Below are 15,115 nucleotides of genomic sequence, written 5' to 3'. Positions count from 1 at the left end.
CCCTGAGGACTAGGACTATTGCAGTTATGAGTCTATAACTGAGGAAAGGAAGCTTATCTGGACAGGAAGATATTTACAGTATGATATAAAGACACAATCTCTTTTTAAAAACAACATTTTAAAGGTATAATTTCTATAAAATAAAGCTTTTTTACACATAAGCAGTGTATGTGACGTTTGACAAATATATATACCCATGTAACCATCACCCCAACCAAAAACAATAAAACATTTCTACTTTTCCAGAAAGCCCTCACTGGTGATTCGCTGTCTTCTTCCACAGCCCTGAAACTCTTATCTGATTAGTTTCATCTGTCCTAGAATTTCCTTTATATGAATCACCAACTATGTACTTTTTCCTGTCTGCCTTCTTTCACCCAGTCTACTGTCTGTAAAAATCATTCATGTTTTTGTGTCCATCAATATTTTGCTCCTTTTAATTACTAACATATTCCGTTGTATGAATGTACCTCCATTTTTATTTTATTGGCCTGTTGATGACATTCAGACTGTTTCCAGTTTTTAATTATTATGAATAAAGTTGCTGTATATAAGTCATGTACAAGTTTTTTTATGGACATATGTTTTCATTTGTCGTGTTTATCTAGGAGTCAAATTCCTGGGTTGCATTCATTTAATTTTATAATAGAAAAATTGTTTTCTAAATAAAGGCATGATCTTAGTCTGGTAATGTTTGTTTACTTCTATCAACATATGTGTTTGGTGAGTTATTTTTTGGATAATGAATGATACCATAACTTATACCTTTTCTTCCTACTTCTTCCTTTCTCCCTCTTTTTACACAATTAAAAAAATAAAGAGAAAAGTTGGCTCTACAGGGAAAGATTTTGTTTTTTAAGTTTCTGGCAAATTTGAGATTTCTATAAAATTCTTCATAGGCATATAAAACAGAGTAAGTATATTTTGTTTAACTTTTAAGGCAGGGTATTATCCATTTGTTAGTTAATTGTTTAAAATTTATTATAATTATGGGTAAGGCAGTGATACAAAAGGAAGAAAAGAAAAATCCCAGCTTATTATTTAGTAAGAATGTGTCAATGCATTTTGAGTGAGAAAAGTCATTTTACACTCCAGATACAAAGATGAGCAAGACAATTTTTTAACCTCAGGAATGGTATAGCACAGAAAACAGTGAATGTACGTATATGATTAGATTTATACAGTCAGGCTGAATGTGGAAAGGACTTTAAGAAAGTTATTAAAATTGTTTTTAAATTATAGGGAAGTAGAAACATTTCCATCTAACAGGAGTAGGGCAGTTTCACAGAGGAGTTGAAATTTGGACTGAGTTTTGAACAGAAGAGAATTTTGATGGGCAGATCAGGAAAAGAGCAGTGCAGGAGGAGGGAATGGTGGGCTGTGGAGCATGGGCGATGAGAAAGGCAGATTAAGTTAAAATAGGGTTGACAAATTGTGAGAACACAGGATTAAGGGACTGGCATTTAAGTTTAGATTTGCTTTGATAAAGAAAAATGTTACTTTGTGATGAGAGAAAATAAGCTAAAAATTAAAAATTTAGAAGCATATCCACTCTGAGAGATTAAGAAAAGTAAAGACGGGGTCTGCTAACATGTTATTGAAATGGACTGCATAGTACAGCCATTGGCATTGATGAGTCTAGATGCTGTGAGAAAGATCACTACTACATTGACAATTCTAAGTGGCTGGAGAACTTTTAAACTTTCAAATTCCATATTTTTAGTAATTTTTCAAATGTGATTAATTTAGCCCACAAAAATACACCCCATCATTGATATAACCAACTATTATAATTATTTATTCAACTGGTGTACTTTGTCTCTAAATGACACATTTCTATGAAAAAAGATCAGCTTCACTAACTCCTCAGGCTTCTGGCTGTGACGTTTCATAAATGTCTGCATGAAAGTAAGCTATAACTTTGCTTCATTGTTGTTTAGATGACATTAAAATTGGTTTTACTTACTGACTACAGGCATTGTAATACAAGATTCCATTTTAAAATTGTGTACTTGTAGCTTATTGCAACATAGTGACCAAGACACCATATTCTTACTTCTGGAATCAATTTGTGGGTATTGTTAACAGTATCTTCACAACTGCACTAGTCAAGCAGTCAGAGCTAAGCTTTCAGAGCAGATTAGGGGAAGCTTGTTAGCAGTAAAACATAGTCAAAATATACCAGGTGTAATCATATTTTTACGTAGTGGAATTACCTCAGCACATAGTGACTCTAAATTAAATGAGTTTATAATTGAGGTTTGTGTGCAAGGGAAAAGAAAATTCATCTGTTATGGAAACTCTATATATTTTTTACATTATAGCCAAAGTCTTAGTTACCTTTTGAGGGTATCTGCAGGTGCCATTAAATTCATCTATTCTCTTCAGCTGTGGGTATAAGCATATGGCAAACCCAGGCAAAAATTAGAAAAATAAAAAGGATTGTAAAGAAATGGAAGATAAAAAATTAATAAGAGAAGAGGCAAGCTAACTTCCTCATCCATTTTTTTTTCTCAAGGTTATTAACAGAAATTATTTCCAACATAAATTCCAACATTATGTTGGAAATAATTTGCATTTCTACTTTAAATGAAAGAAATTGCATTTCTACTTTAAAAATAGCTTCCTATGGCTGAAGGTTTGCTTCAGTTGTTTTACTGTCACAACTCCCAAAAGCCACCTGGTTCTGCGATGTCATATCAATTTGATACTTCAAACCAATGGTTTGTGCTCATTGGCTCCCTGGTGCAAACAGGGAGATAAGTGCTACGTAAATAGCAGGTGAATGTAATTTTGCCCTTTAGAAAATGTCTGCACGTTTATTAGAAAAGTGAATGCTGAAATCAGCAACAAAATGTAAAGTGAGCAACTGAGAAATACTACTTATGGTAAGAGCTCACTTGTATTATTTAACTGTGTAATCCTCTATCATATATATATGTAATACTTGCTTCAAGTTCATTATAGCTCCTGGGCCCAGTACATCCTAGTCCAGTTCCAAGCATGTCTAATTTTAAAATAGCTATGCTCACTTCAAAAGAAGATTTTGCTACAGTTTTATTTTATGTTATAGGCTTTAATTTTTTTTTTTTTTTTTTTTTTTTTTTTTGAGACAGAGGCTCACTCTGTCGCTCAGGCTGGAGTGCAGTGGTGCAGTCTCCGCTCACTGCAAGCTATGCCTCCCGGGTTCACGCATTCTCCTGCCTCAGCCTCCCAAGTAGCTGACACTACAGGCGCCTGCTACCACGCCGGGCTAATTTTTTTTGTGTGTGTGTCTTAGTAAAAACGGGGTTTCACCATTTTAGCCAGGATGGTTTTGATCTCCTGACCTTGTGATCAGCCCGGCTCGGCCTCCCAAAGTGCTGGGATTACAGGCGTGAGCCACCGCCCCTGGCAGGCTTTACTTTTAAAGTTGTATCACGTATAGATAAGAGAGACAGCTTTCATGGACACCTCAATTTAGAAGAGTCTTATGGGCACTTTGTGAGATAAACAGTAAGTGTATGTGCTAATCAGATAATTCTTTTACTAGAGCCTTTAGGTGAAGATACCAAATCTAACACATCCTGATAATTAAACTGGGTTGATCATTATTGGGTTCATTATTATCAAATTTAATTATGCTTTATTTTGTAATGTTTAAAATGTGTTCTTAAATTCAGTAGAATATTAATATATCATGCTTTTCCATTTTTTAAATCTTATTAAAAATAACAAAAATATTACTTATCCAAAAATGCTTTATACTTAATGTACATTACTGATTTTAAGTAAAAGAACGACTAAGACAATGAGCCAGACCTATTTATGAGTAGCTCTAATTGGAGCAGCTTATTGCTGGACCCTATTTAGTGGTAGAAATAAGGTTGAGATGGCTGAATATTTCATCTAATTTGAAATACTTTGGTGTCACATGGACCTTTTCCTGAATACCATGGCTATGTACTCGCTATTTGGCCAAATGCTGAAAATGAACATATATTTGCCTCTGTCAAAATGTTTTGTAAATGTTCACTCAGACATTGACATGAGCAAGGCAGAAAGGTTAATGGGAAAAAAATGATTTTTCTTTAAAAAACATACATACACATACACATTTCCTCTCTTTTAGTTTTTAACCTGCTTTTTAGATTAGTCCATGGTTGTCTTGGAAGAGGTGTTGGAGAACAGGGTGAGAGCTAAGGAAGGAATTCTACCCAAAGCGTTTTTGGTTCTCTTAGTATTTTGTGGAACAGCATGAGACATGTCTTCCAGTTGTGTAGGATAAGTACAGCCCACTGAACGCTGCTTACCAGCAGTTTACCACAAGCCAGTTATAATGTCAAAAACATCGGAACCCTTTCTTTTCTTCTATATTTGAATAATTATAAATGCCTTCATGCTGTGTGAACACTATTGAAGTGTGTTTCTCTGCAGGTAAACTTGGCAGTGTCTTGTATAACTACACTCGATGGGAGTATTACTTAAACAGTGTGAAATACATTGTCTGATAAAAATTGTATCACAATTTGGAATGATGTTTATGCAAGTGGATAGTCTGCCAGTTATTTTATAGTCTGAAAAATGAACCTCTAAGGCTACAATATCAAATCCAAGTCTTTATAGTTGGATATTTGTAGTGAAAACAACTGTGGGGGAATAATATAAGCTTAATCATTTGGTGATTAGTCTACCAACTATTTATGATGAGAGATAACCTATCTATTCTTTATTTCTAAAATAAGATGTATAATACAACTAATTAGTCACTATTTTAAAAGGAATTTAAATATGGTTTTCATTGAAATTCAAATATTTAATTGCATGTGTACCTAATGCCTAATTATTTACATGTCGGCTGATGTTACCTATTATTTAACTGCTGTGCTGTTCTTAATTGCTGCTAGTTCATCTCCGCCCATCTCCCTTGGTGATGATAGTCCTGAATTTCATGGCAATTTTCAATAGCAGTTCAATGGTCCTAAGTGAGTAGCATAATAGCCAGGTGAAAAAAAAAAAAAAAAAACTTATTTGATTAATTGGGATATGGGAATTAAGGCCCAAACTTTTAGTCCTTGTTAAAGTTTTTAAAACTTCAATTATCTTGATTCATATTCCCATTTGTTGGGTCGGCAGGCACTCCAAAAAAATATAATAATCAGAGAGAACACTAACTGTAGGTACTAGTTTTAGCAACGGAAATAACTGGTATTAAAATCACTGAGCTTCTGTTACGTGAATCCCTGAGTGTTATGTAGCTGCTTCTTAAATGGAGTATGCAGTGCTCTTACAATTGGGCATTTCAATTGAACACTGCTTCAGTAAAGTAACTGGCATTTCAAGTCTTCCTTCTCTAGTGATTGCTTTATCTTTATTCAATGATTGCTTTTTTAAGTTAGAATCTGGTTGCATAGTGCTCCGTTGTTCTTTCCTATGGAGTGGTGTTTCTCAAATAGGGTCGATGTGGAGAAGCCAGGAAACATCCTACAACTCTGAGAAGCATTTGATGTTGGCAGCAGTGGCTGTGAGGTTAGCGCATGAACTTAGGGCTGGAGGTGAATCTTAACCTTCGATTCAGCATCTTTTCCATCTGAACATTCAAGTCAAATTGGAAACCTGTTGGCCCTCCAGCTGGATCTTTCCACTGTTTTAATCGGAATGGATTGGATAAGTTATAAGCCAGATGGTAAGACTGGATCTGATGGGATGGGGTTTGGTGAAGTGGAAACTTTTAAGCATTAGGTTTGAGATAGCTAGGGAGTGTTGACCTCTCTTTCCCCCTGACGTTATCCTCACATTTGTTTTTATTCCGCCAGATCTACTTTGGTCCACCTGATTCTTGTTTTCATTTGTTTTCTTTCATTCACTTTGTGCTGGCTTTCTTTCCTTTTTTAAAAATCCCATGGCATCTCATCATCTCTTCTTGTCCTCTCATTCTACAAATAGAACATGAAATTGAAGCCCCTCTTAAAAAAAAACAAAAAACTAATTATAGAACTAATATATGTTTACTCTGTACTTACCACAATTAGAAACTATATATAAGCAAAAAGGAGAGCTTGCCTATCAATCCACATGCAACACTGGTTGAACACCTTGAAGATTTGTAATAGTATATAGAGAAGAACATTCATTTTCTTAACTATTTAAAAGTGTGTTCTGCATTCTCAATTAAAAGTAATTTTATCTTTTACTTTTTCTTTTATTCCTTTTTAAGCAACAAAGGAATTAAATTTCCTTTGTTTTATATATGGCCTATTAACCTCAATGGAGAAAGAGGCTCCCCTTGCTTGCTTCAGGACTTACATATTATTATAGTTAGTCCTTAGGTCAATGAAATGAGAAGAGCTTCACATCAGCCCTAGTTCTTCCCTGTGGAATTTTAATTTCTCCACAACCAGTTTACTGAATGTGTATAATTTTAAGAATTATTTCATTTTCTTACAGCTTTTTCTCTTTGTTTTATACACTCACCCTATTATCTGGCCTTTTTCTTTTTTCTTTTTTTTTGAGACAGGCTCTTACTCTGTTGCCCAGGCTGAAGTGCAGTGGCAGGATCATGGCTCACTGAACCCTTGACATCTCAGTTTCAAGTGATCCTCCCAATTCAGCCTCCCCACTAGCTGGGACTACAGGCTCTTGCTACCACACCTGGCTAATTCTTCTTTTTTTTTTTTTTTGTAAAGATGGTATTTTGCCATGTTGCTCAGACTGAACTCCTGGGCTCAAACAATCCTCCTCTGTTGTCCTCCCAAAGTGCTAGCATTATAGGCATGAGCCACTGAGCCTGGCTTTAATATTCTTAATAATTCTTGTTTCTTCTATTTATTTTCTTTACTTTAAACTCATTGTTATAAAGTGGTATGGGTTAATCAAGAGTGATGGAAAGATTAGCTGTTTTTTTGTGTGTGAGTGAAAGATTTAGAAGTAAGAAAATATAATTATTTTTCTTCCCAAAGTGATATTTACCAAAACACTGGTAACATTACTTTAAATTTCCTAAATTTATAATTCAATTTAGTGAAGTATAGGACTTCTGAAATGGATTTTTAGATATATTGGGGAAAAAAAAATTCAGGATCTAAAGTAAACTTTGTAGGATGTATATATATTTGCATGGCAGTCATGGTTGTGTTTATCTGAAAATCGAATACATTTTTATCATAAAAATCTACATAATTCTAAATAATCTTAAGTGAAATTAGAATTAATATAAAGAAATAAACAAATGTTGGAAGTTAGAATTTGCAGATTTATTAGGTGTTAAACTGAATTTTTCATCTTCTACTCCTATCCTCCCATATATACTATATAGAAAATTGTCACCCAACCTATTGTAGAACTAGAAACCTAGTAGTCTTCCTCATCTTCATTTTCTTTATTATCTCCACTACACTAAACATTCCCTTGTAACAAATAAAATATTCACAGCATTGTGCAAAAAAATGTACATTTTAAATTTCTAGTATAAAATTTGATTTGTGACTCTGAGCCCCCAGTTTCCTTAGGGCAAATAATATGGTTGCTTTCAGTTAATTTTAGTCCAATCCAGTAATTGTTCAGTTACTTTTCCATTTAAAACAAGTAGTTCGAGGTTCAGCCTTCTCATCATTTTCTTGATATGGAATCTGGGAGCATCAGGGAACATAAGTAATGTCACGGTGTCAGGATTGGGAGGTATGCATTTTGGATCCTGATTAAATGCATCAACGTAGGTAATATATTGTGATTGTTTCAAATAGTGAAGATCAGAAATCCTTCCTGGCACAAATTCAGTTCCCCACAGTAACCTCAAAATTGACTTCAAACCTACATTCTATCTGACCCATGGTGTTTCTCCTCTTCCATCACTTTTCACTGTGTTCTGCTGATGTCCAGCAAATGAATGCACTCCCATTCTGTTTCCTCAATGATGGGCCCATAAAAATGCTGGAAGTTTTCTTCTATTTCCCTCTTTGAGAATCTTGAGGCACTCATTGGGATTGTGGTTCTGGGGTTGTTTCCCTCTTTGTGCCTATTTATGTGTGAGCCATATACAATCAACTGTTCTCTCAATATCAAGAGGTGGCAATTTTAAGTGTTCTATGTTTTAAACTTTAATGTATAACTTATGGCAGTCAATCGTGATAATACCACTATTCTCACTAGTCATGATCATCATTATCATCATTGTCATCATCGTCATGTAACAATTATATAATGGTTAATATTGGCCACAAATCAATCCTAGTTCCTTAAAATCTATTAGTTGAGCCTTATAAAACCGCCCTTTTTGTAGGTTCAAATGGTGAGTAGAAGCAATTTTATATGGTTCAACTTATTATTACTTCAATTTCCCTACAGGCTTACAACCATCACAGTGACTCAGGCCACCATCATCTCACAACTAGAAATCATCACTGTGGCCTTCTAATGGATATTCTTGCTCCCAATTTAGCCCTCCCCCCTTTGTTTGTTGTACTTCAGCTAGATTAAGCTTTATAAAACACAATAGGATTGAGCAATTCCTCTCTCTAAAATGCTGTCATGGCATCTGATTGACCTTAGTATGAAATCCAAGTTCTGCTTATGTGATTTATAAGTCATGTAGCCGTACATCCCAGTTAGTCTCTGACAGCCCTGGTTTACAACAGCTGCCCCAGCCTAATTAATAGTGGTGCTTCCTTTATTCTCAGAAGTGGACTGGTTTGGATGATGAATTACATGACCACGTTATTTATAAGGTACTTCATGCCCTGGCCTCTGCAATTCTCTCCAGCCTCATCTCTCACCACTTTTTAAATCATAAAAATGAGCTGTATCCATTCTGAATTCCTTTGGATTTATGGGATATATCACTGTCTCTTTCAGTTCAGAGCCTGTGCCCATAATGCTGCCACTGCCTAAAACATCTCTCTGTTAACCTCACTAATGCATGCCAATTTTCATGCTCCTTTTTCCTTTTTTCTTTTTTCTTTTTTTTTTGACGGAGTCTTGCTCTGTCCCCAGGCTGGAGTGCAGTGCTGCGATCTCAGCTCACTGCAGTCTTCACCTCCCGGGTTCAAGTGATTCTCCTGCCTCAGCCTCCAGAGTAGCTGGGTCTACAGGCGTGTGCTACCACGCCCAGCTAATTTTTGTATTTTTAGTACAGACGGGATATCACCATGTTGGCTATGTTGGTCTTGATCTCCTGATGTCGCAATTCGCCTGCCTCGGGCTCCCAAAGTGCTGGGATTACAGGCGTGAGCCACCGTGCCCAGCCCTCATGCTCCATTTTTATAGTTTCTCCAAGAAGCACTTTCTGACCTCTAGACTAGTTTGAATTTTTCTATTTTCTGTACCCATATTGGCTCTATTTTTCCCCTAATCAAACCCTTTTCCCAATTAACCATGTTTATATCCTAGTTTATGTGCTTCCTTTTACCTTGTACCATTGTTTCTCTGGGGCCTTGTAAGTATTTGTTATATAGATATTACATATATATATATATGCATATATATGCACACATATATGAGTGTATGTGTGTGCACATGTTGAACAAATTAATGAGACAAAATATAACTTTAAGGTTGTTTTTGGACTTTGACATCTGGTCTTGACTTTTTATGCTGAGAAAGGGATGTTGAGAGTATGAAGCACTATAACAAGAGAGAAGAAAAGAAAGAGAGGCCAGAAAAGGGCCGATGATTGAATATCAAGAAAGGAACAAATAGAAAAGAATTGAGAGGCTTTGAACTGACAGTTTGGATGGACAACTACATTCCATTTCTGATCATCGATCCTGTCTTTGCACCGTTGCTTGCACTTATCTTAGCAGTGGCACTTAAAAAGCCGGAAACGCATATCTTGCCTGCAATGTACAAACTTACCAGAACATCGTATATAGTAACAGAATTTTCAGTATAAGTATAGATAGTAATTATGTTTGAATTTGAGTAAGTATTTGACTAAGATTATCTCTCCTTTTTTAAAAGTTGGTAAGTTATGTTAAACAAAAACAAAACAATTTCTAAAACGATGACTAAAAGTAAGGATTGTTTAAATCCGTTTTATAAAATTTACTTCCAGAAGATAAAAGTGGGAAGCTGAAGTGGCATATCATTTCTAAGCTATTTTTGTAGGTCCAATTGCATCCTTCAAAAAGAAATGTTGAAGTCTTAACCTCAGTTACCTATGAATGTGACCTTATTTGCAAATAGGGTCTTTGCAAATGTAATTAAGTTAAGGTGATGTCATACTGGTTTAGGGTGGACCCTGATCCAATATGGCTGATATCCTCATAGAAGAGGGGAGGAGATACAGAAACACAGGGAGAAAGCTGTGTAAAGATGGAGGTAGAGATGCGAGTGGTGCATCCACAAACCAAGCAATGCCAAGGAAAGAAGCATGGACATTTTTTCTTGCTGTGTCTAGAAGGAACCAACTAGGCTGACATTTTGGTTTCAGGCTTATAGCCTCCTGAACTGTGAAATGAATGTCTATTGTTTTAAGCCACCTAGTTTGTGGTAATTTATTATGGCAGTCCTAGAAAACTAAGATAGCGAAATTAGGAAACAAATATAGCTATACTAGGAAACAAATATAACTATTTTAAAAGGGGAAAATATATTCAATATATTTAATACAGAAAAGATGAAGATATAGATAGTAGAACGATCAGAGGAATAATAATTTTTCTCCACTGTTCTCAATATCACTGCTAATTCCTATAAGAACACAGTTACTCAATCACTAATCTGTTGTAGTAGTCTCATCAATGCTAAGCCATACGGCAGGAATGAATAAACCCCCAAATCTTAAAAGCGTGGCATTACAGAGGTTTATTTCTCAATGATGCAATGTCAAATACAGGTCCATTTGGTGACTCAGGGTCCCAGTTGTCCTCTTCTTGTGATGTTTCCAACTCAGGAAATGGCTTTTATGGTTGCTATGGCAGAGGAAGAGAGTAGTGGGGAGCTGGCACCTAGGTCTTCAGTCTTCAGCTAGGAAGTCATAGTCATGACTCTGCTCCACATTTTTACAATCTGAGAATAGTCAGATGCCCCTCTTAACTGCAAGGGGCTGAGAAGTGTAGGGAACACAAGAATATTTTTTGAGAGCTACTATCTCTGCTTACATATAATGGCAGAAGAAAATATGCTCCAAAATCTATTAAAATCATACTATGCTCTCAAAGATTCTAGATACTCCCTTAATTTGATTTTTTATCCCAGTTACAGTTTTTACACGCTTCTTTTCATATACATATATATATACACACACACACATATGTATTTATGTGTGTATGTATACATAGCTGTTACACAAGTCTTTCCATTAACGTGGTGTTATATTTGTCTTTATCAGAACTACTAACTACTGACAACATGAAACTCTTCTTCACCCCAAATCATTCCTATTTAAACATTTATTAGTGTTCAATTCTAATACCACTGAACTGCTCATAAAGGAGAAAGAGCTTCCTTTCTCCTTTATGAAGAAGGAGGAGGAGGAGTTTTCCTGTTAAGTTTTTAGAGTAAAGGAAATATCCTGCCATTTTGATTATTTTGAGTATCAATTAAATTATCAGTTAATAATTCAAGAAAATATATCCCAGGAAAAAAATTCCCCTATATAATAAACTACAGCTTTTTTTAACATCCTTCTTAATCCCTCATATGAAAAATTTATACTCCCCCTCTTAGATATTAGTAAGAGCCCATCATCCCTGCTGGCTTTGCAGGTCCAGCTCATGCAGATGGATTATTTCCCAGCATGTGGATGCTCTATTTGACTCCACTGTAGGCCAGCCATCCCTTCTCATCAATCATGTTGCAATTATTTTTACCCAATTACATATTCTTTTGGAGAAGAGAATTATTTAACCAGAAATAACATCAACAAGCCTTTTGCAGAATATACATGCTTAAGTTTCACACCATATTGTTGAGATATTTTGAGTGTTTAAAAAATAGTATGTGAATATATTTTGGTTGTAAAAAATTCAAACGAAACTTTATACCCATTAGGATGGCTGCCATAATTTTAAAAATGAAAGGTAGAAATTGATGAGGATGTGAAGGAATTAGAAACCTTATGCATTGTTGATGGGAATATAAAATGGTGTGACAACCATGGAAAGCAGTATGGAGAGTCCTCAAAACATTACAAATAGAATTACAACAGGATCCAACAATTCCACTTCTGGGAATATGCCCCAAATAATTAAAAGCAGGGTCCTGAAAAGATATTTGTACATCTCTGTCATAATAGCATTATTTACAATGGCCAAAAGGTGGGAACAACCTGGCTGTTGACAGATGAATAGTTAAATAAAATGTTGTACATGTGTACGATGGAATATTATCCCATCTGTAAAGGAGAGGAAATTCTGACACATGCTACCATATAAACGGACATTGAGGACGTTCTGCTAAGTGAAATATACCAGTTACAAAAAGACAAATACTGTTATGATTCTACTTACCTAGAGTCGTCAGATTCATGGAGACAGAAAGTATAATGGTGATTACCAGGGGCTGCAGGGAGAGAGGAATGGGGAGTTATTATTTAATGAGTACCAAATTTCAGTTTTGCAAGATGAAAAGCATTCTGGATGTGAATGGTGTTGATGGTTGCACAACAATGTGAAGGTACTAATACTACTGAACTGTACACTTAAAAATGGTTACAACGATGAATTTTATGTTATGTGTATTTTATCATATTTTAAAATCATTCAAAACCAACATCCTCACTCCCAGTGCTCTATCCAGAGAAAACCAATGCCTTTATTCTTTAGTTATGCATTTACATAGACACAAATTCTCACATAGCATTATATGGTTTATTCTTTGATTCATTTTGTTTATCACATAAATGTCATCTTAATGCATATCTTGTTCTGCATGTTCAACAGTATCTCAGTTTTGCTATGAGAAATGGAGCAGGGAAACTTCCTGGGCCTAAACTGAATAGGCCATTTTATTCTCTTCTCTACCACATTCTTTGTGGTTCTGTCTCCATTGGACTGGGACTCTCCATTGGTCCTTCACCAATGAGCCATTCTGACAGAATATTTCACCAGATCTAGGATTTCTACATAGTACTTCTAACATTTCAGTATTTCTTTGCCTAAAATTTTCTGTTCTATTTGAAAATTGTGTGGCTTTTTTTTTCTTTTTCCTTTTTGTCACCTACATGGGGAGGTAGAGTGTTGGCCTTCAAAGGTGAAATTGCATCTTTCCACAACTCTCAGTTTTCTTAGTTTTGAGTCTGTTCTTAACTTATTTTAAAAAGCTCTCTGGTCATGGTGGCAACAGAGGTTAGAGTATGAATACCAACTCCTCTCGTTTAGGCCTTTGTTCTTTAGATATGGTCATTTTACCGCTTCAAGGATCAGAACGTATCATATCCCAAATTTATAATCCCCAGAGGTAACTCAGGTATGTATAATTCTTTAATAATAATGTGATTTGTTCTCAATATTTAAAGTGAACCCAAGATGAAGAGTTGGAAAGAAAATTTTTAAAACTCTAATGCTTTAGTAGGCTCTCAAACTGGTGACAGCTCAAATCTTCTGTTTCTTTTGTCAACATATAAAAATCCAGAATAGCCGGGTGGGGTGGCTCACGCCTGTAATCCCAGCACTTTGGGAGGCCAAGACAGGCGGATCATGAGGTCAGGAGATCGAGACCATCCTGGTGAACACGGTGAAACCCCGTCTCTACTAAAAATACAAAAAAAATTAGCCGGGTGAGGTGGTGGGCGCCTGTAGTCTCAGCTACTCGGGAGGCTGAAGCAGGAGAATGGCGTGAACCCGGGAGGTGGAGCTTGCAGTGAGCCAAGATTGCGCCACTGCACTCCAGCCTGGGAGACAGAGCCAGACTCCATCTCAAAAAAAAAAAAAAAAAAAAAAAAAAAATCCAGAATAACAGTTAAATATTCCATAGCTAACTATTATTTAATACTAATATTATGTCTTGGTTAATGGAAGACACCATAGACCATATTTTGAATATTTATGCTCCTTTTTCATATTGGTAATCCTCCTTCTGAGATAAATTCAGGAATCTTATTAAGGTATATACTGAATCTTATTAAGGTTGACATCCAGTTTGAATACGTTCATCCTCTAAGGTATGGTTTTGGGTATAAACCATCGAGCAAGCACAAAATAGCGAAGCTGAGAGCTGCAGGACATAAAGATCTGGTGGATTCTAAAGAACTGAGAATAATAGATGGCTACTGAAATGAAGCGTGAAATGGTATCCATAGCTGATATTTGTCTTTAACTGATAAAATGGCTAAAGCATTTCCTGGTCAACACACCACTCTCCCTCCTCTCTTCTTATTCCTCTAGAACAGTGGCCTTCAACCTCTTTTCTTGATAAGAAATGCACTTAAATTGGATAATATCTCTCTTTCTAACACATTCACACATAATAAAAATGACACGAGATGTCTTAAAGAAATACTTAGACATTTTACATTCAGAGGACTCCAATATTTCTATTTTATATTCTTTTTAAAATACTGGTTTTGACCTATTAAACGGACTTCAAGGTTCACTAATAAATAATAATAGCAATTTGAAAACTACTCATCATAATGTTTCACCTTATATATTTGACTTCATTAGAATAATTGAATATATGTTTATTGTGTAATTCAGGAGTCCCCAACCCCTGGGCCACAGACTGGTACTGGGGATTCGGGACCCGCGCATTCCACCAGTCAGTGGCCTGTTAGGAACTGGGCTGCACAGTAGGAAGTGAGTGGTGGGTGAGTGAGTGAAGCTTCATCTGTGTTTACAGCCACTCCCCATCACTGGCATTACCACCTGAGCTCCGCCTCCTGTCAGATCAGCAGTGGCATTAGATTCTCATAGGAGTGCAAACCCTATTGTGAACTGCATCAGTAAGGGATCTAGGTTGCATGCTTCTTATAAGGATCTAATGTCTGATGATCTGTCACTATTTCTCATTATCCCTAGATGGGACCATCTAGGTGCAGGAAAAAAAGCTCAGGGCTCACCCTGATTCCATGTTATGGTGAGTTGTATAATTATTTCATTATATATTGCAATATAATGATAATAGACATGAAGTGCACAATAAATGTAATGCACTTGAATCATCCCAAAACTACCCCCAACCCTGGTCTCTGGAAAAATCT

At 35.8% G+C, this 15,115-nt stretch overlaps 1 protein-coding gene across 8 annotated transcripts in view; it reads left to right on the top strand.

Moving 5' to 3' along the window:
• The window catches only part of LAMA2 (laminin subunit alpha 2), a 772,685-nt gene that overhangs the window by 185,166 nt on the left and 572,404 nt on the right, over positions 1–15,115 (top strand). Inside the window, exon 1 of one of the 8 annotated variants that reach the window (XM_050788286.1) lies at positions 13,862–14,991. The exons of the other annotated variants lie outside the window; for them this stretch is intronic. Within the exon in view, the coding sequence (XP_050644243.1) occupies positions 14,934–14,991 (58 nt within the window). The 5' untranslated portion in view covers positions 13,862–14,933. Of the gene's footprint in view, positions 1–13,861; positions 14,992–15,115 lie in introns of those variants that run through there. 8 annotated transcript variants of the gene reach the window in all.

Source organism: Macaca thibetana, chromosome 4, assembly GCF_024542745.1.
Source record: "Macaca thibetana thibetana isolate TM-01 chromosome 4, ASM2454274v1, whole genome shotgun sequence".
NCBI lineage: Eukaryota > Metazoa > Chordata > Mammalia > Primates > Cercopithecidae > Macaca > Macaca thibetana.
The sequence above is the reverse complement of the archived record's forward strand: the minus strand, read 5'-3'. Positions and strand labels throughout refer to the sequence as shown.